The sequence below is a fragment of the Spermophilus citellus genome (assembly GCF_964194105.1).
Source record: "Spermophilus citellus genome assembly, chromosome: 13".
NCBI lineage: Eukaryota > Metazoa > Chordata > Mammalia > Rodentia > Sciuridae > Spermophilus > Spermophilus citellus.
Window position 1 is genome coordinate 96,058,709 of NC_138193.1, and position 21,855 is coordinate 96,080,563.

The 21,855-nt window shown below is 50.6% G+C and overlaps 1 protein-coding gene across 3 annotated transcripts in view; it reads left to right on the top strand.

The window, feature by feature from the left end:
- Positions 1-21,855, top strand: part of OTOF (otoferlin) — an 84,856-nt gene that overhangs the window by 40,285 nt on the left and 22,716 nt on the right. For 2 of the 3 annotated variants that reach the window (XM_081264661.1, XM_081264663.1), the window contains exons 6-11: positions 9,886-9,959; positions 11,279-11,405; positions 11,872-11,926; positions 16,017-16,148; positions 19,896-19,958; positions 20,374-20,458. In XM_081264661.1, coding sequence (XP_081120787.1) covers positions 9,886-9,959; positions 11,279-11,405; positions 11,872-11,926; positions 16,017-16,148; positions 19,896-19,958; positions 20,374-20,458 — 536 coding nt within the window. Of the gene's footprint in view, positions 1-3,920; positions 3,966-9,885; positions 9,960-11,278; positions 11,406-11,871; positions 11,927-16,016; positions 16,149-19,895; positions 19,959-20,373; positions 20,459-21,855 lie in introns of all 3 variants that reach the window. The other variant, XM_081264662.1, reaches the window with a different exon arrangement.

Sequence of the window (21,855 nt, forward strand, 5' to 3'; positions counted from 1 at the left end):
GGATCCTGTAGGTAGCATCTATAGGAAGCAGCTCTCTTGGGAGCTCCTGGTAGCCAAGGGCTGGCTCTGTAGGTGGCTATAGCACAGGTAATACCAAGCCAGTCCTACAGAAGGGGGCCTAGAAAAACAAGATGTAACTCAGTTCTGAGACCTCCAGAGAGTTCTGGGCACCAAGGACATAGAGCTAGAGGGCTCCTCCCACCCTTCCCCTCAGCACAGCCCGCCATTCCCTCCCCACCCCCACCTTCACATGGCTACCCTCAGGAAGCAGCAGCAGGATGAGGGGTTTCATCCAAGCCACTGGGAACTGAGCAAGGGTGACAGCATCTGCCAGAGCTTCTTGTCTTCCAGGTGCCACCACCCTGATTAGAGGGCAGGTGAGAGCACACACTTTCCCGGCCTGCCATGGGGGCTGCCAGTCCAGGCCTGAGAGCACTGTGGGGTTGGCTATTGTCACCACACCCTGTCTCCAGGCCTTGCAGTCAACCCCCAACCCAGCCACTGCCTGTGAACCTTCTGCTCCCACAGTTCAACCTCTCCTAGGCCCAGCTCAGTGGCATGACCTCTGATCTATTCTGCCCACATCTCTAGTCCCTGCCTCCAATCAGGGGCCTCTGGTTCCTGTCGGCTCTCGTAAAACTCTCCCAGGAGGCAGAATCCTGCCAGGATACAGTGCAGTACAACGAGAGCCTCCAGCTCTGCTGTTGGAGCCCACCTTCCCATATGTAAGATGGGCTCCCCGATACCCACAGGAGTGTTGGGAGAAGTAGAGGTAATCGTGTGGTCACCATAGTGCCTGGCAGGTGACAGGTGCTCAGGCAGCCCTCATTTTCTTCCTCTTCAGGCTCCACATTACCCTGACCCCAAATGAGCAAGCAGCACCTTTTGGTCCAAGTCCCTTCTCAGTGCTGACACGCTATAGCAAGGGGTCTTTGAATGTTGTCCACACAGGAGATTCGGCCCCCTGGGCAGAAACAGGAGTCTCATTTACCCCACTTCCACAGCTCTCATAAGCCCTCTGCTTTCAGGAGCACAAAATCAGGGTTCAAACCCTGCATGTTGGCACACATTGCCTCAGTCTCTGGAAAGACAGGTGACTTTGGCCCCAAAGACACAAAAATGCCCATGTGTTTACACACATTCACATGCATACACTTTACGTGACAACACGGAGTGGCACACGGCGCTGGATGCTGACCTCTGTTGTGACTCTGTCTCTTAGAACAAAGAAAGGAGCCTCAGCTTTAATCTTGCCTGGACATTTTCTCCAGATTCCCTGTATTCTGAAACATTTGCCCCTTCTCATATTCTACCTGCTCTAGCCCTCCAACCCTCCATTACCTGGGCCTCCTTCTAGGCTGCTCTCTGCTGAGTCTCATTTGGGAGGAGGAATGACAGGAGGTGTTCTTTTTATCCACCTATGGACATTCTTCCACTCCAGTGGAGATCTGTAGAAGCCAAGGACCTACCCGTCATGTCTGAGACAGAATGACACATCATTCTGTAAAATACAAAAATGAGACAGGCACTGGCAGCCAGGCATGTATGGAAGGCCAGGGGCTGTGAGAGAGGTACACAGCTGTGTGCTAGGGTTGAGTATGGCAGGTGTGTAGAGGTGCAGTACACCCTGCCTCGCCCTCAGTGTTCCTTTATCAGTGCCCTCCACTCCCAGAGAGCTAGAAGAGCCTTCCCTGCATCCCTTCGCCAGGCTGGCTCCAGACCTACAGCAGCTCCAGAGGACCCAGGATCAGTCAGTCATGCCTGGATCACGGGTGAATGGGGCTCAGGAGATTCCTCTCCAACCCCATTGCTCCACCTGATGTTTGGGCCACCCCCAGCCCAAGACCTAGTGAGGCCTAGCACCATGAAGTACCTGGGCCCTAGTAAGCACTAGAATCCCCACAGGGTCACCATGTTGATCCTGCTCTTCTGTGGCTGCTTTTAACAATGAAAAGAAGGATGGGGATGGGGATGGGGATGGGCATGGGGATGGGGCTTAAAGAAGACGTAGAGTTGAGCTAAGGCTGAGTTCCAGACTCACACAGAGAATGCTAGAATGCTGGCTGAGGAACAGAACTTACCCAACCAGGAAGGGACACCAAAACCACCATGTGGACTCCAGGAGGGAGTTCAAGTTCACCCAGGGCTTCCCCACACAAATGGAACATGAAGTCATGGTTTGCTGGCTGACTGAACAACGGCAGCCTGAGCCTCTGCAAGCTCACTTGGAAACAGACAAGAAGAATGTCCACTTCACAAGGCAGATTAACTATGGCAGAGCCTGCTGCTAATGTTGACAGCAGCAGTAACAGTGGTCGTAGTAAAATCACAAAAGTATTCTTTCTTCAAAGAAAGACATAGCCCTTTCCCTTCTCCGTTTCCTCACTCAGGGAGTATGGGCCTGTGTGTGTTCCCTTTGTTGGGTCTGAGGCCTGGAATAGGTAAGGAGGAGAGAGGAACAGAAATCCCCCACTGAGTGAACCTAACATCTCTGTAGTTTTAGAGCAAAGACCAAAATAAAAGAGAAAAGTCTCAATGCCTGTTGTTAAGCACACTGAGTCCACCTTTCTGCCCACTCTTGCCCACTCCCCGGTGTTGGACCTCCCCTCCTGGTTCCTCTGTTGCAAGAGGTTGACAGATTTTCCAGGGTCACAGCATTCTTTAAAATACAAAAATGAGACAGGCACAATGGCATACTCCTATGATCCCAGCTACTAGGGAGGATGAGGCAAGAGAATCCCAAGTTTGATGCCAGCCTGTACAACTCATTTTGAGGCCCTGTCTCAAAATAAAATAAGGACTGGGGTGTAACTCGGTGTTAGAGGGCCCCAGGGTTCAATCACCAGTACAGGGTGGGGGAGGGGGAATGCACCTCTTCCTCAGAAGCTCAAATAGCAACTCAGAGAAAAGCTACTCTCCTTGGATTAATGTGAAGATGGAGATCAGCAAATTTCCCATTGAGCAATGGCTCACTGGAGCCCCTGCTCCCTTGAGCAAGCCCTAGCAGCCTTCAGAGGCCCTTGTGGGTGCCCACAACAACCAGATCCCAGACCAGTCAGGCTGGGCCAGCACAGGGCCTCTGAGACAGTGTCCCCACTCCAGAGTGAGCTCTTCTCTACTCAGTAGTCTCAGCTGACTGTGGCAGCCAGAGACCTGGCTAATATTGACCTCTCTGAATTACAAACTGATCTGCTTGCATGGTTAGCCAGCTAGTGCAGGACATTGACCGAGTGTCTGGAGGTCTCCTGAGACTGAGCTGTCAGGGTGTGTGATCAGGTCTACCAGGGCAAGGTCTGTGTCAGGACAGTATGTGAGAAGGGGGAAAATCTGCTAATGGTTATTTGCTTTCTTTCCTTCATCCTCACTGAGGAAGCATTGAAAGGAATATTCCAGAAGCATTGCTAGAAGCCTCCCTAAAGGAACACCATTCTTCCACTGCTCTGAGCCCTGGAGTAGTAGCCTACTAACTGCCCCCATCCCACCTTTCTTCTCAAAGGCCAGATGTCCTCCTAACAGCACCCCAGTACCCTTAACCCTCTTGAAGAAGGTCCAGCCCACTATTTCCCTGAAGGACCCCATCACCTGGGAGCTCAGGATGAAGGAAGGAGGTGGGAGAAGAAAAGGCCCTGGAGAACCTGCAACCCACTTTCCATAATCACCAGCCTGTAGCCTGGGGTAGAAGGGATCGGCTGGTACCCCAGGCCCTTCCCCTTTCTCCAAGGCAAAGCTGAGGGCCATGTGGTCCCTGCCCAGCACACTTTGGTTTGTTATAGCAAAAGCTGTGGGTGAGGGTCTGTGGGACAAGGAGGACCCTAGGGAGTATGGAGGTCCACAGGGCCAGGGTCTAAAACTGCAAGTGTCTCTGGTCCACATCCTCTCACTTGCATCCCCTTGTCTCCTTATTTCTTCTCCCTACTCAGCAAAGGCAGAGAGAAGACCAAGGGAGGCAGAGATGGCGAGCACAAGTAGGTGTCCCAGGCCAGGGCAGAGCCGGTGGGTGCCAGCTCCTAACCACAGGGCTGCCGAGGGCGGGATGGGCCCATCTGAGGGTGCTTAGGCATGGGCTGTCCTGGTGGAGCCAGCATGGGAGCATGCAGGGCGAGGGAGGTCAGTCCATGGACCATGGAGGGGGGTGAGGAGAAGGGAGGGGGAGGGGGGGCGGGCAGGTGGCCAGGCTTTCCGGTTTCCACTCTTGGTTCTTGGGAGTGACCCCATCACCTTTCAAAAGTGTCCTGTTCTTTGCCCATATTTCGGTTCACTTGCCACTCCTGTGAGTCAGGCCTTTAAGCTTCCCTGCGAGGGAAGGTGAGGCTCGAGGCAAAGGATGGGATGCAAAAGAAGCCACTAGTCATCCCCACACACACTGCTGCCAGTCTAGCCAGGGCTGGGCAATTGGACAGACAGCAGTGGAGGCCCAAGGAAGACAGGCTGTGGGCACTGGGTGGCTGTAAGGTGTGCCAGAGCATGATACCCAGAAAGCTAAGGAGAAATGGCCACTCTCTGGTAGCCTCGCAATCTCCACTCCCCAAAGGGAAAGGAGACATGAGGACTGTCTGGGAGATGACAGAAGGGCAGGGCCAGCCATCCAGGCCTGTCAAGGCAGGAGGCCTGAGGTTACCTTGGGCTCGTGGGCTCCCCCAGAGGCACATTGTCACTTGGAGAAAGCATCACAAGGCAAATTCACAAGGGCAGTAATAGTCAGGGCACTGGAGGGGACCTCTGGCCAACTCCCTTTTTTACAGATAACAAATCTGAGTTTCAGGAGATAGGGACAGAGATGGAACTAACACACAGGGAGTCCCACCCCCTCCCTCACCCCCAGAGCTCACCATGGACCCAAGAAGTTTAGAGCACTTGACTACAGTTAATTAAATCTCCAGATATACCAATGAGGCTGAAAAGCCAGGACCATGATCATTATCTTCTAGATAGGGAAACTGAGCCCCAGAGATTTTCCCAGAACTGTGATTCCAATAAGTTAAAAATTAGTTCATGTGAGGATACCATGGAAATGCCACCATTGTGTGTCTAGAGTTCACACTGATGGGCGCTGTGCCTGGGGCACCTGTTGACATCGAGATCCCAAGGAACTCATAGCCTCTCCCATGCTTTACCATAAGTACCCTGAGTTCCCATCTTGCCTGTAACCCACAAGCAACAGCTATGACTACACAGCATTAAGGCTACAGTGATGGAGGCAACCACACCACGCGGGGATGGCGCCACCACGCGGGGATGGCTCCACCGGCTCCACCCAGGGACAGGAGGGTTGTAAGAGTTTGCTGAAGCCTCAGGCAGAGCGCATGGCAAGGCTTGGAGAGGAAACCAGGGAGCTGAACTCCAGGGCAAATGGGAGATGATAGGGATGCAGAAGGGGAGTTCCTCCTAGAGAAAGGCCTCAGGGATTCTTAGATTTCAAAGGTTATACATGAGACATAAGTCACCCGTCTACCCAGGGCTCTGTGTGAGATCGCAATGCCCTTCTTGATGTCCAGTTCCCCAGTTTGTCCTGGTAGTGGGCCCATAATATGCTCTGGTTCCCTAGCCCAACCTCCACTAGTTCTTTGCCATCTCCCATTATCATATGAGATAAAGCAAACCAGCATGTATTATTATTTTAATGTGGAGCATAATAAGACTAAGGAAGAGTAGGGAAATGGGATTTCTAAGAGAGTAAACAAATCAAGGCTCTGGCCTGGGAAGAGAAGAGCCTGCAGTCTCTGAAAGGAGATGGTGCGGCAAAGCTGGTTAGTTTTTATCTATGCTGAGGGGAAATAAATGGTAATAGATGTAAGCTGCAGTAGGGGAAATTCAAGATTCGATCCACAAAAGAAGGTCTGCTCACTGGGATAAGTCACTTTGGGAAGATGGAAAATGTATTTCCATGATGCTGTTTGCTTAAGTTTTGTATAATAGTAGACACATGAGGAGCACTGAGGACCCCTAGCACTCCTGGGGTCAGGACAAGTTCCTGTGGGTCTCTCAAGAACCGGTGCAACTGGTGCAAACAGGTCAGTTTAGACAAGTGGTTCTGGGTGAAGGATCCTCCTATCCTCCTGCATAGGAAGCTATTTGCAAAACTAAATGAAATTCAACACACTTTCAAAGACATCTTCAATGATTGCAGAACCCAATTAGATGAAATGTAGAATTATGAAATTTACTGTACTTGGGGCATGGAAAATAAAGGAAATAAAGCCATCAAGGGCGCTTAGAAATATGTCCCCACGTTTTTAAAATCTTGTTGCTTACACAGTGCAAAGAAGCATCACAGACCCTGCTTCTCTTATATAGGAGTTTGTTTTTATCCCAGTTACCTAAGGCCTGGCAATTCCCTGGCAATTCCAGTTGAAGCCAATCGTGGGGCATAAGCCCTGGGCCGTGAGAAATTACCAGATCCATAAATGAAGAGTTTACAGTGAGTGCACTAATTTTAAAATATTTCCTCTAGAGAGAATTCTAGATATATCATTCTAACTGTGGCGAACCCAGCCATGGGGAACAAATGTGAATATAAATCTTCAGAGCATCCTAAGAGGCCACCCTCCCTCTGCTCCTATTTCTCAAGTTTAATGTGCCCATGAATAAGGAGCCACTTGATTACAAAGTAGTTTTTCACTGAGTTGATTACTGGCTTCTTTGTCTGTTTCTTACCACATTCTGTCTTCAATGATTGCAGAACCCAATTAGATGAAATGTAGAATTTTAATTTCAAAATTTTTTATAAGTTTCAGGACAACAGAAACAAAAAATACATATTTTAAAGGAGTCTTTAAGACAAGTGGATACTCTTCAAAAATCCCTGATTAAGTTAACATTTATTTTTTTTTAAATCTCCTTTACCTTTGCCAAGAGAGCCCAGCACACTGCTTGCTAGGAACTGGTGCTGGTATAAGGCAGGAAGGGCTTTTCCTGTAGTGACCTTCTGATATGTCAGCAATCAGAAAACTACAAAGGCAGTGGCAATGACATCATACTCTATTGCCCATGGTGCAGGTCACTGATGACCAAGTCTAGAAGAAACCAGCAGAGGCACAGATCCTCTGGAAATTATATCTATCGTCACACATTTCCACATTTTTCATCATGAGACAAGCATGTCATTTTGAGACATTTCCAGAATACTATCAGTGAACTTCAGATGGTTAAATAATATAGAACTGGGAAGGAGGGGTTTCTCTCTTGAATTGCTTCAGGGTGTGGTAGAGATTTTTGGATAATTATAGTTTTTTAAAAAGTCTCAATCTTACTTCCAATGATGTTTGTTTTAAAGAATAAAGTGACTTTCTAATTCAAAGGCCATACTATTGGGGTGGGGGACAGTGGGTGGGCACATGGGATCAGCATCAGAAAGCCACCACGGTGGCTGCGGTAGTGGTGGTGCCTGGCCATTCCTCTGGGCCTCAGGCAGAAGAGCCAGATCTGTCCCAGGATGCTGGGCAGCTGACTTCTCCAGGTGGGGCTTCTTCTGACCCGACTTGGATCACTTGGATCTGCTATCCCAGAACACTTGCCCCTGGGAGCGAGGGCCCCTTGACTGGAGCAGACTGTGATGATGATGACACTGTGCAGCTCACACATGGAGTGAGGATTCTAAGAATGGCCCAGTCTAGGAATGGCTAAGACAAGATTGTACAAGGGCAAAGACTGAACCTCCAGGAGACTCCTGGGTGATTCAAGAGGAGAAGTCGATGAACAGTAAAGCTGGGCAGAAAGGAGTCCCAAACACAGAGACAGGAAGGGACAGGTGGGGAGACATGGAGTAGAGTGAGGGTCCACACTAGTCAAGCTTCCTATAGCCAGGCCTGTTGCAGAGGTCAGCATATAGCTGGCACCCTGCCCCCAAAGGGTGAGATACCACAGGATGCTTGTGGGTAGGTCAAACGCATGGCCTCTTTGCCTGCTACCATGCCATTGTTTCTGATGGGTTTATTGATCTGCCCAATGCTATGTTACCAGCAACTTAACAAATACAGCTTTCTCTTTCCAGATGTGGGTTGTTTTTGAATGAGCCCCTTCTATGTGGGACTCTTCACAGACGACAACCCAATCTGCAAATTGTGCTGGCACAATTGCCATGGCAACAGGCCCTGGAACCTTTTTGCCAAAGTCCCCATGGTCAGGATGGGATTCACACTCAGAATAGCCCCAAGCATTGAAGCCAGCACAAAGTGAATATACTGCCACTAGGAGACAGGAGCTTTGTATTTCAATCCCAAGTCTGCCACTTACGTGGGACAGTGAAGTCATTTTCATCTCTCTGAGCCTCAGCTTTTCCTTGGATAAATGAGAAGTATATGTCTTTCACAGGATTCTTAGGAATACGAAATGAGCAAACATCTGGAAGAGCCTTTGGCCCACAGTAGTTGCTCAAGAAAAGTTTTATACTTTTGTTTATAAGTTATATACTATGGTTTGGCCACTTTGTGTGTTTTACAGGTATGAGTGTATAACTTACTCTCTTAATGTTACAGTTAAGATAATTCCAAAGACATCAGCTTCCTTTCATAGAGCCCCTTTCTTCACATTGTTATTCCCTAAACAATAGGATACTGTCAAGGGGAGACATACCACTGTCACCTCAGCCTTCTTCTGTCCTTCTTTATGAACATGTTAGTAAGCTGATGTCATGTGAAAGGGGTGGTTTTGATTGCCTCTCAGGGGATACAGACATGCCTTGCCTAGTATCTGAAGAGTAAAGAAAATCCTGGGTTTAAGATAGAGCCAGGTTTGGGAAATAAGATTGGCTTATCCGGGGTTGAGGAACTTGAGATTTCTAGGACATTTCTAAAAGAACAGAAAGGTTCTCTCCAACCTCACATTATACAGCATAAAGAGCAGGGATGTGGGGACTTAAAAACTGTCAAGCCTCCACAGGGAGATGCAGACACAAAGATGGTGGGCTCTGTAATAAGCCAGTCAGGGGTGGGCCTGCTCCTTTCCCCAGTGAGGCCTAAAGGATGACAGCCACACCCAGGAGGAGGAGAAGGGGAAGTACAGGGAGTCAGGTGTCCCACTCATGTAATATGGATGGGGTAATGGAATACTACACCTCACCCCCTGCCGATCGTACTGCTGGTCCCTCCTGGCTCCAAGGACCTCAGGCTCAGCTACAGGGACATCACTGAAGGGCAGTGAGGACTCCTGCCCTCTTCCCTCAGCCACCCCCCTGACTACTACCTCTGGGGCACAAGGCCACACCAAGCCAGAAAAAGAGGTAGGAACCATGGAGCTGCCATAAGTTCCTGGGAGTGGGGAAAGGGTTTCTGAAAGAGAAGAGACAGGCAGAAGAGGCAAAAGCCCTAAAGAGAGATGGGAAAGGGCAGTCTCCTCTTCGCTGGGACCAGGGAGAATCCCAGGCCACAGAGAGGCAGGGGGAATGCAAAGCAGGCATGGGGCACCTGGGCCATCTGAGAACTGAACAGCTGGTTTCTCCCAGCCCCCTGAGCCCTGCCCTTCTGTTCTGATACTTTGTCTCTGATCATCTGGCTTGCTTTCCAACCAGCTAGGGTGGGATACAGGGACAGGGAGGATGAGCTTGGGGACCTTGTAGAGCTCGGGAGCTCTGAGAAGACTGGATTGAGGGAGCTGAAGAGGCGCTCTAGGTAACACCTCCTTCCAGCTCCAGGCCACTTTAGCTGGGCCCGCCCCCCTCCTTGGCACCAAGGACAGGCGGTGGGGTTTCCCTCTGCCCCACTTCCCCTGTGGCTCCCAATTTGGGAAGTAAGACACACACACCCATGTACCTTGGGACCAGTAGCCGAGGGGCCCGGGTACCCCTCACCCTTTCTCTCCGTGTCCCCACCCCGGCTGGCTCTTGGGTGTTGGTGTGTTTCCCTCTGTGCGTCCATCTCCCTCCACCTCATTCTGGCGGCCCCCTCACAGAGCCGGGAGGAGCGTGTTCTCCGCCATGAAGCTCGGCAAGAACCGGCCCCACAAGGAGGACCCCCAAAGACAAGGTAGGACACCTGGCCCCGACGGTGGCTCGTCCTGACCGCTCAACCACTTTTTCGCACGTGATCACATCAAACCCCGCCCCCTGGGCAGGTCCCAAACAGGACTTTCTGGGATTGGTTCAACCAGAGCCACCTGGGCGGGGTCTGGCCTCCCATTGGCTGGCTGGAGCCAGGCCCCGCCCTGAGAGCCCAAGTCCTCTAGGGATGGTGCTCCAGGGGTCGGGATGGGCACTGCCCTTTGGCACTACCACTAGTCTGGAATTGGGCAGAGAGCCCTCTTCCGGATGGAGGCTTCCTGTCCTCACTTCTCCCCTATCCTTTGTTCTTTACACCACGCAGGGATTTTTAATCAGAGGGAATAAATAGCAGGAAACAGTTTTTAGCCAATTCTTTTGTGGGGTGGGGGGAACCAGAGTCCTAGGAGTGCTTTCTCAGTGGAAGAAGTCACCGTCCTCTCACCAGGCTGCAGCCTAGCCTCAGCCAACTGGCAGGTCCTGGCAGGCCGGAGTGGCCTGTGGTACTAGTCCCTCAGGGAGAATGCTGCTGGGGAAGGGGAGAGCAGATGTCCAACATGAGGAAAAGGGGACAGACAGAAGAGGAGGAATGTGGTGAAGAGGAGAGCTGGATGGGAGCCACCTGCCCTTCACGTGCCCACTCTCAGTCTCCTGGCCACCATCTCCAGCATTTTCTCTGTGGCCCACTGGTCCCCCAAATCTCTGTCCTTACCTCTTGCTACTTGCCAGTTACTGTTGTGCCTTCTCCTTAGACTGAGAGTGCTACTGCTGGCTGAGGCCCACACTCACCACCTTTGGGTGGCTTTTCGAGGTTGTCATTTCTTCATCTCAGTGTGTTAATACACACCAGTACAGGGCTGAGTCCTGAATTTCATCAACTATTTTGCATGGATAAGATCCCTCACAAACCTCAGTTTTCCCATCTATGACATGAATATAATGCCTACCTTGACAGGTGTCCCCTATAAAGATTAGAGATTCATGGGTAAAGTGCCTGGCATGTGCCTGGCATTTAGTAACCACTCAATTAAAGGTAGCAGTTGTTATCTATGTAAGTATGGATTCTTTATTCCCTACCTTCTTCCACTTTAGTAAATAGTGTTTAATGAAAGAGTTATATTCAACTAAAGTAAAAAAGAAAATGAGACCAAACATAGTATCAAAAATAAAAGACCAAGATTGGGTAGAAAACACTGAAAGTATACACTGCCACCACCCTCCTCCCATTCAAAGCAGATGCTACCAAGTAAACCTTAAATTTGATTCTTAGCTTTGCCACCCACCTAACCAGCCCTTCTTCTTCCCCAGATGAACCAGCAGTGCTGGAGATGGAGGACCTTGACCACTTGGCCATTCGACTGGGAGATGGGCTGGATCCTGACTCAGTGTCTCTGGCCTCAGTCACTGCTCTCACCACCAATGTCTCCAACAAGCGGTGAGTTGGCATGAACCCAGCATCCCCAACTGTCTCCACTGTACCAGAAAGGATCTCAGTTGCCAGGCTCAGAATCAGGCCCCATGGACTGCTCTTTCCTGGCCCCTCCCCTTCTTCTTTTCCCTGGGTGTCCCTCTCACCCCTTCCCTGCACAGGCAGAATGCAGCTGCTGCATCCTGTTCCCAAGCCATTGAACACCTCCAGGCCAGGGAAGGCACGGAGCTGCCAGCCCTCATTTCAGCCTGGTGGCCTCATGTCTGGCCCCTGTTACTTCTATCTTTGGTTAGTCCTCTCCTATGGGGACCTCTGAGGACAATTAATCCTCATTCTATTTGGCATTCTTCTTAGGGGTTTACAGACCATGATTCTGTTCCTCCACCCTACTGCAAGCTCTAACCCTGCCACCACCCTCCTCCCCACAAGCACACCCCTTCTACCAGGCCTGATGGTACCTTCTCCTCCTCAGATCTAAGCCAGACATCAAGATGGAGCCAAGTGCCGGGAGGCCCATGGATTACCAGGTAGGTGGCACCTGAGGCCTACTGCCTTATAGATTCTGCAGTGGTGGGCAGTTCTAGCCAGATGTGCCTTATAGACCCTGTCTGATGAATCTGGGAGTCATAGCAAACTCCAAATTGCATATAAATTCTCAAAGTCGACTTGTTCCTGGGAGGCATTCCTAGAAAGGATAGAAATATTGAGGTACAAACCCAGAGAGGAGCTGGAGAGCTCTGCTTGTGCTGGTCAAAACCCTTCCAGGCTTTTGTGTTCAGCACAGGACATCATAAAGTAAGAGGGGCCTGGAAAAACCATAGAGACCAAGGAGAAACACATGCAGGCAAAGGTACGCATGCGCACCCACACCACAAAGTATTCAAATAGTTGAATACTAGCCTTTGGAGAAAGATTTTTGGGTTGATTTTTTAAATTGTTGTTCTGTATTATTCTATTGCTGGAAGTGATGTCAGTCTTATTATATCAGGATAGTGGGAATGTGGATTTTTTTTTTTTTGCTTCTCTGCATTTTCTGATATTAAAACAACTTCTTTGTATATTTTCAAAACTGGAGACAAACAGGCTGAGACAGGGAGGGGTGTGCAGCTGTGAGGTTATGAATGTGGCTCAACGCTGGCAGGACAGGTGATGAGCATGGCTGCTGGGACAGGCCATGCTGGCCCTAGCTTTGCAGGGCCAGGCCTTCAATCTTGGCTGTTCTCCCAGAGTTGACAAGAGCCTGAGAGACAGAGTTACACACAGGCTGGTGGACAAGCCAGGAGCACCTTCTACTTGCATATAAACTGGAAGCAGGGGAGAAGGAGGAGGAATCTCTGAGGCAGATGCCGGGGCCCTGCCTTGCTCCAGACCCTCCCCCGAAGGTAGTGAGACCCAAATATAGGTTCTTAGCATTGAGTGGGTATGCTGAGTGGTCGAGAGGGACCTGCATTCCCTATTTGCTGAGTGGTCGAGAGGGCCCTGCATTCCCTATTTGTGGATGGTCTGTCTGGATATCAGCACCAGGCCCCAGAATCAGACTGAGCCCCTCTCCCAGGGTAGAGCTTTATTTTGATGCTCATGCACAACCCCCACTCTCCTCACCTCCCTCAGAAGATGACGTGAGTGACGAGAGCCACCTTTCTATGGGAAAGGCACATCTGAACATGTTTCCCCAGGGATTCGCCTCCTCTCCCTTAATCCATGCTTCAGTTTTTCTTCACTTCTCAGCAACTGTCTTCCCAAGGGCTTGAAAAATGGCCCCAGGCAATGTCCAACAGACTCACACTGGTGGTTTTAAGTAATGTTGCCAAAACCCAAACACAAAGAGTCCTGAGGATTCTGAGGGCTTTCTAAGGGCCCAAGGGTTTGCTTCTGTATGCTTAGAACCAGAGAATTCCAAAGAACAAAAACTCCAAAGAACAAAGACTCCAACTCAAACACCATGCCACAGGCCTGTCTCATAAAGAAACATTGAAATGGAGTTGTTGTTGTTAATGTAACTTATTTTTTGAAGATTTATTATATACCAGGCACGGTGCTAGGAGCAATATATGTGTCTCCATTTAAATTAATTCTTAACAACTACTCAGGAAACTGAGGCCAAGAAAGTTAAGGCACTTGCCCAAGGTCACACAGAGAGTCAAGGCCAGAGCCCAGGTTCAGACCCAGGGGCATCGGACCACAGCACTCAGGGTCAGACCTGGACAAGTTGCTCCCTTCTGGTCCCTGGTTTAGCTCACTCACTACTTACTGCTTGTTTTCAAAGGTTTTTCAAACTGTTTTCTGCCAGAGACTTTTGTTAACTAGATATTTTCCCTCCAAAGACTTCTTAAACAACATCCATCTACTTTCCAGTCTTGAGTTACAGAAAGCCTTTTTTGAAGGGGGAATGGGTTACAATGGGACTTTTTTAAGCCTTTGGCATAAAAAGGTTATTGGAAGCTAAGACTCTATAAACTACTGTGCAAAGAATATTCTAGAAGGACTTCTAGTGTCTGTTTATGCTCATCAAAGTAAACTTCCAGAGCTAAGTTAATTGGCCCTACTTCCTTTTTGGTTCCCTGAAGAAATGGTGATTGTTGAACTTCTTTGAAGCTTGGATTCTAAGCTGTCACTCAGTCCTTCTGGACTTCAAGCTCCAAATAGAAATGTTTGCTTTCATGGTTCAAGTGTTGCTTCGATGAGTAAATATTCAGTTTCCCATTTCTATACTTTCCTGGCAACATTCATACTGCAATTAGGTTTCTGATTTCTTAACACCGTGACTTATGATGTGTGGATTTTTCTTGATATTCAGGCTATTTATCACATTTGATGCATACAGTGAATGATAATTTTAGAAATGATTCTTGGTTTTTTTATAAAACAGGAAAATAGGGCTGGGGATGTAGCACAGTGATAAGAGTGTTTGCCTAGCATGCACAAGGTGCTGAAGTTTGATCTCCAGCACTGGAAAAAAAGAAAAAGGAAAATAATTCACTCAAGTAAAATCATATTTAGAAGTTGCATGAAAGCACAGCAATTACATTACCACATCTTCGAGAAGCACCAAGAGCCATCTTTCCTGTTCCATTATAGGTAAATGCTCATACTAGCTGAGATAAGGCATTTTGGTTAATTGGTCTTGTGAAACCATCCCAAGGCATCCCCGACCCTGCCAGAAGGCAGATTCTAAGAAGCCACTTAGAGCAGATGCTGGCACTGCCCAGAGTTTCCGTCTGTTGAGGATGCCTTTATCCTTTCATCTCACTCACTCCACCCTCACCCAGCCTTGTGGGTAGCTGGTGTCTTAGCTGGTAGCTGAGAGATTTGTAGCGTGGTGAGTCCTCCTCACTCACACCTGGTAGCATATTGATGCCAAGTTCAGCAGCCCCAAGTCTATTTACCATGACCACTCCAAGGGGACAGAAACTTCCAAATCCAAAGTGATTTAAAATGAAGATTTGGGAAAAGTAGTGGTCACATCAGAAATTCCACAAACCAACCTCTGTGTGTGAGGTGTTTTTTTTTTCTTTTTCTTTTTTTTTTTTAATCTACAAGCCAATAATCACTTACACTAAGTTCCATGAGGCGAAGGAGTTGACTTCACTCCCACCTGTGCCTGGCCCCAACAGTTATCCCCTAAATATTTGTTGAATGAATAGACAACTGGAAAAAGGCTTTCCAGGGCAAAAGTAAGATTCCAGGGAGCTGGAGGCTACTTGAAGGACACAAAACACACACAACATACAATGGTCAGGTTGAAAAAGTGGCTCGGTGGCACCAAAGCCTCCCTGCCATTCAGAGAAATTAAAGGCAAGGAGAGGGGCAGGAATGCAGGAAGGGAGCCAGGTTCCAGAAACACAAGAAAGTAGCAGAGGCCTGCAGGCTCACATGAGAAACCCTGGAACAGGAAATTAAATCTAAGCTAACAAAGACTCTAAAAGCTTAATTCCTAGCTGGGCACAGTGTTGTGGGCCTGTGGTCCTAGCTACTCTGGAGGCTGAGGCAGCAAGATGGCAAATTTGAGGCCACGCTGGACAACTTAGACCCTGCCTCAAAATGAGAAATAAAAAGGGCTGGGGACATGGCTCAGCCATAAAGCACCCTGGGTTCGATCCCCGGTACGATTTCCTGAGCGACTCCCAGCAGCACCTATGTGCAAAACACAGATAAAGCTTAGTTCCTGAGGGCATGAACCCTGTGAGGTGGTTTTGGCACCCCACCCTTTACCCCTGGGCAGAGCCATCCCATCCATCTTGGGAAGAACTCAGGGCTCTAGAATCACCTAGGAGCTTTAAAAAACTGACGCCTGGGCCCATCCCTGACACTGGTTGGATTGGCCAGGAGTATGTCCTGAGCACCAGAGTTGGGGGATGCCCCTGCCCCAGATAATTCTAGTGAACCTGACTTAAAGGCCACTCATCCCATGTCCTGCTGCAAACCAGGACACTGAGGCTTGGAAAGGAAAGAGCCCAGGATCTCCCAGCAAACCAGACAGTGGTCAGTGCAGATCCGAGGACGTGACTCAGTCAGTGCGGCTCCCTGAGCCCTCCTGCCCTACTCCTGGGCTCCAGCAGGACCAGGCTCCAAGGCCCACTCAGCTGTCTCCCCAGCTCTTCCTTCTCCTGCCCGCAGGTCAGCATCACAGTGATCGAGGCTCGGCAGCTGGTGGGCTTGAACATGGACCCTGTGGTGTGCGTGGAAGTGGGCGACGACAAGAAGTACACATCCATGAAGGAGTCCACCAACTGCCCCTACTACAACGAGGTCAGTGGCCCCATGCCTAGGTGGGGAAAGGGGCCTCCTGAAACGTGGGAGGCGGCTGGGCCCCAGCCCTACCCAGGCCCAAAAGGAGCAGCTGAGTGTCAAGGGATGTACGGTGCTCCCAGCAGAGGTGACTTTGGCCCACTGTGTTATAACACACTGACACGCAGTGCCAAGCCCTCTGGACCCCTAGTCTAGAACCCAGTCAGGCCCTGTTCTGGACAGGGCCACCCATTGAAATGAGTGTGGCCTGGGTGCTCCTGTGCGACTCCCCAGCAGCTCCTATGAACAAACCCCACAGCCCCACGAGACCTGGTCCCAGCTATTTTCCAAGCCAGAGCCCTGGGCAGTGCAGCTTTCTCCAGCCCAGCCATCAGTGTGGCACCAACGCAATTAATGAACATTTCCCATGTGCCCAGGACTCTCCTGATGCATTAGTTGCATCAGCTATCAGTGGTTGCCACTGATACCCCACTGCTCACACAGGGACACTGAGACTCCTGTAGGAGGTTCTTATTCACAAGGTGCCTGCCCTTTATGCTCAACCACCTTCATGGTCACCTAAACCTCTGGGGGCTTCCCTTCTAACCACTGGCCTTGACTTTGGGTGCAAGAGGTAAAATACCTGGTGCCCTCTCTTGCTTTTTCCAGCCCTTTGAGGTCACATGAAATATGAGGGACCTAGTTCAATGCCCCCGCCTTACAGAGGAGGAAGCTGAGACCTCAATACCAGAAGAAACTTCCCACTGTCCAAGGGTACAGTCAGTTCAGAGCAGGGGCTAGATTGTCCAGCCTCCAACCCAGGGCCCTGGCTGTCACCAGGGCACAGCATCTTGACCCCTGGGCTCCACATGGAACCCCATCATGACCAGCTCTGGTGAAGGAGGTCCAGGCCTCTCTCAGATGTCTAAGAACACAGCAGACTGGCCCAGAAGCCTGGACCCTGAGCCTTCCTTTTCTCAAGGGGTACAAAGTGGCTCCAGGAAATGAGATATGCTGGAAGACTGCCACTGAGCAGTCTTCCTTCAAGTGAGACACCTGTCCTGCTTCCTGAGGTGTAGGGAGGGCTGAGGGGAGCCATAAGCCACTGTGGGAATCCTCCAACTGCACCTGCAGGAAGATAAACCTGTGCACATCAGATTTGCCCTTCAGCCAAAGCCTGGCCGAGGTATCATGTGTAGCCACAAATGGACCACATCTCCCAGCCAGTTTCTTTTGGGGCCCCAGGGCAAGACGTCACTGCTCAAGACTCCTTCAGTCTTCTGTGGAGTCAGGACATCTCTGACCTCATGTCAGGACATACCCATGACTAGAAAAGCATCTAACCTAAATAAGGTCTACTTTCCCATGATAGGTACAGAGACAGGTCCCTGTGACCTGGTGTGTTATTGATAGTGGTAAAGCCATGATTGGTGGGCTCAAGGGCTCACTTTGTACCAGGCCCATGCACCTCATGTTCTATTCAAATTGCTCCCTTCTTCCAAGGTGCTCTGCCACTCCTAGCAAACTCCTGTACCATGCAGGGCCCAGCTCAGATGTCTTGCCATTGAGCAATCTTCCTTGCCTTCTCTGGGTCAGAGGTCAGTTCCAAGCCCAAGGCCTTTATTTCCTTTTTCTTCTCTTCCTCTTCAGTGAAAGATACCCCAGGCTCACAGATAGGTACTGCAGCTGATGAACTCTCTGAGCTAGCAGGAACTCTCCTTTGGTTGCACTAAAACAACAGTGGGAGATACAAACAACCAACACGACTTAGCAGATTTCTAAGCAATTCCAAAAGGGAATTGTGCTCAAGAAATACCAGGAATGTGACCAGAGACAGTTCAGAAGGTGTAGGATTCTGGCCTTAACCGAGCTAGCGCGTTGCATGGGGCTGACCCATCTCCGAGGCTCCAGGCCTGATGACCCATCCTGCCTGGCTCTGAGCCTGCCCGTGTGAATGGAGGCTCGTGGAGGGAGTTCTGCCCTCCTCCACATTCATGGCCCAGGACAAGTCCTCTTCCCCATGCACCTGGTCCTGCCTGGACATCTGGGGAGCACCATCTTCCTTTTGCCTAAAATCGACCTCTCCCCTTTGCCATGGACCCTTCTCTTCCTATCCCGAGGAGTCTGGCACTACACCGTCCCCCAACACAACTTTGTCTTTGCCTTTCTTCTGGCTCCTTCACCTTTGCCTGTGCGGTTTGACTGCAGCACATTTTGTCTAAACAGCACTATGAAAACCATGCCTACTCAAGGACAGGAACTAGACGCTCATCATCCGTGGATCAAGGGCTTTGCCCACTCCCATGGACCTCTCCAGCACCACCTTTTTCTCTCCTCTGTTCCCAGTAGGCATGTGAGTTGTCCCCACCTTCTCTTTCCCAGTCACACCTCAATCTCTGCCCCCCAGCATACCACAAGGTCAACGAGGACCTTACTCCTGAGGACAATGTCCCCTAATGTCCTCTCTCCCTTGACTGCCCAGTCCCTCCATCCAGTTGTCTGCCCACCCCTCCTTTTGCTCCCACGTTTCTCCAGCTCCTTCTCCCAACCTCCTGCTTCCTCTTCCCACTGCAGAAGTCTGCTTCTTGGATCCCTGTCTTGAGCCCTCTGATACTCTCTCCCCAAGTGTTACCTCCATTCAAAAGCTGCAGTCACCATCCAGGTTCCCAAATCTAGATTCCCATCTGCCTCTCCAGAGTTGCAGGCTCCCCACCCCCAGCCAGTGCCACCCAGACCTGTTACTGCCACACTGAGCAACTAAGGTTAATTGTGCATGTACTGCATCCACACCCGGGTTGAGAGCTCCACCAGGGTCCTCTCATTTCAGGACTTCACAACCACACCTCACAGATGTCCCTGTGCCCCTGGAGAGGTTCAACTTGCCACCTGAGACTATTATCCCCATATCACAGGGGTAAACTGAGGCTCAGGAAAGAACATGATGAACCCCCAAATCGCAGCTAGATGTGGCCAGTTCTAAATCTAGTGCTTTTACCCACAGTGCTCAAGGGCGAGGCTCCTGTACTCTTGTGACTTTTATCTCTAAGCGCTTCTTTTCTCACCCGTGAGTTCACCAAAGCAGTGATACTTTTGCTCACTACCCACACCCTTATCCCAGCCCTTGCACCCAGGCCAGGGCAAGGGTGGGGACCACAAGTGGCAGCCAGCACAAGAAGACAGCTCACACCACTGCATTTTAGGTTTACAGTCAAAGAAGTGCCTTCACACACCTTAAGGCCTCAGCACTGAGTCGCCTTATTTTCCCTCTTAACCTCACGGAAGTTGCATGTTCCAGGCAGAGTTGTGGTTTAATGGAGATATCTCTGTGGCCCTCAAACCACAGTGTATCACACAGTCAAGAGAATTTTCAATTCAGTGACCTATGATATAATATCTCATCAGAGCTTCATGAGGTGGGGGTCCATATCCCCGTTTTACCGCTTGGGAAACTGAGGTTCAGAGAAGGTGCTGTTCAAGTCCACACTGCTAGAAAGAGGAAGAACTGGGCCTGGAGCCCACAGTCCTTCTGAGCATGTCAACGTCAACTAGTGGTTCCACTGACTGGCAGCAGGTGGTCCAGCCTAGGGGATGGGGCCCTGCCTCTATCACTCAGAACAGGATGGTTCACATTACTGCTCATCCGAACCTTGGGACTCAGGGGAAATGGCCAGGGTACAGACAGACACTGCCAAAAGGGAGGGGCCTGGCACTGTCCTGGGCTCTAACTGCAGCCCCCCAGTGACAGCAGCCTGGTCTTTCCCCCTGCAGTACTTCGTCTTTGACTTCCATGTCTCTCCTGACATCATGTTTGACAAGATCATCAAGATCTCGGTGAGTGGGGAGCAGCCCCGGCAAACAGGGCCACTGGCTTCAGCTGTACCTGTGTGCAATCTTGCTAGGCCCCTCTGGCTGGACCAATCAGATAAAGGTAGCCTGGTGCCTCGACTCATGGCTGGGCACAGGGGGCTCAGGATGGATTTTGGCCCCTCCTGTCCCTTTAGCCAGATGCCTCTGTGTCATGTACAACCTCCTCGCCAAAAAAAAAAAAAAAAAAGTGTGGCAGGAGAGGCGGATGCTGAGCCTGAGTGAGCCACCTCAGCCCTGCCAAACGCCCTCCCCCTTCACCATTAAGTTTGGGTCCCCGGAAATATTGAGGTGGTGCCACCATCAGGGGGCCCCGCCCTGGCCCCATGGAAAGCTTCGCCCCGGCCCTGCCTGACTGGCGGCTGGTGGTTCTGCCCGGAAGGTGATTCACTCCAAGAATCTGCTGCGCAGTGGCACCCTGGTGGGCTCCTTCAAAATGGACGTGGGAACTGTGTACGCCCAGCCTGGTGAGTAGCTGTGCATGGGCCAGCCAGCCAGGTGCGTGTGGCTCCGGGAGTGGGGCAGCCATGGTCCTCCCCACCATGGCAGTTCCTGAGCTCAGCCTGGTGGGGACACAGTCTGGAGACTGTGAGCACACACCACGTTGCCATTGGAAATGGTGCACACAGTGTGTACACAAATGCAGGCAACAGCTACCCCTGTCTGATGGTTCTCCCTCGTTATCAGGGGAGTAACACCATGCAGAGCCTCGGAGGAATTCTGGACAGGATGTAGCACATGCTGCATGGCCGCACTTGTCTAGGGTGCAGAGAGAGGTGCCTGTCCTCACAGCCTGGGAGGGTCTGTGGCCAGCCTCCTGTCCCCTGAGCTGGCACCTGCCAAGCAGAAAGGACCCCTTCCGTCCTCACAGGAACTCCACCATCCCCCTTTGACAGTTGAGGGACCTGAAGCTCAGAGATGCTCCAGGCACCCAGCTGATGGGGTGTGTATGTGGGGGGGGGGGGTCAGGCCATGTTCTCTAGAGCCCTCCCTGAGTCACACTGTCCAATCCAAATGTGGTGGTGATAGCCATTGCTGAATGCAGTATGACAGCCTCTGAGGGACTCCTGGGCTCTAAAATAGTTTTTTATAAGAAACCCCGGGTCACCTGAGGAGCAGCCATGTGGGGCAGAGGTTGGGCAGCTCTGTAAGTACCTATAGGCCAACAAGGAGATGACGAGGCAACCCCATGGGCGGCCCAAAGTGCTTGTCACCACATGGCAAGCTTGGGGCCCTTTGGGGTTCCAATTTCACCCACAGTGTCACATTTTACCTTCACAAAAAAGAGAAGTAGGCAGCAGCACCTCTTCCCATTTTACAGATGACATAAATGAGGCTAAGAGCCATAAGGGGCTTAGAGGTGTCACTTAACTAGAAGGATGATCACCTGGCACTTGTGGTTCAGCTTAATAGACCGTCAGCTGACACACCTTCAAACTGGGACTCAGATCAGGGAATTTGAGTTCAGTGCCCAGGAATAAACACATTAAAATTACAAAATCATAGAACATTCAAGCTACAGCAGACCTTAAAAGTATCTGGTCCAATCTTTATTACAATGGAGCTGCCCAGGGTCATGAGGACTTGCCCAAAGTCTGGGAGCAGAGCCTAGGCCTCAGGCTTCCAGGGCAGGGCCTTCTCCACTGCCCCACACAAGCCATGGGCCTCAGGGGAGGCCAGCTGTACTGACCTCCACCTCTCTAAGGAACAGGGAAGAGTCAGTCTGCTTTCCAGGAAACACATACATCTTTGGGCCATGGTTCTGAATGTCACTAGCATCCTGAGGATGTCCTCCACCCAGCACCCCCTATTTTAGGTATCCTCCCAGGGCTGAGCAGTGGGTGTCCCCTGTTGCCATTGGCAG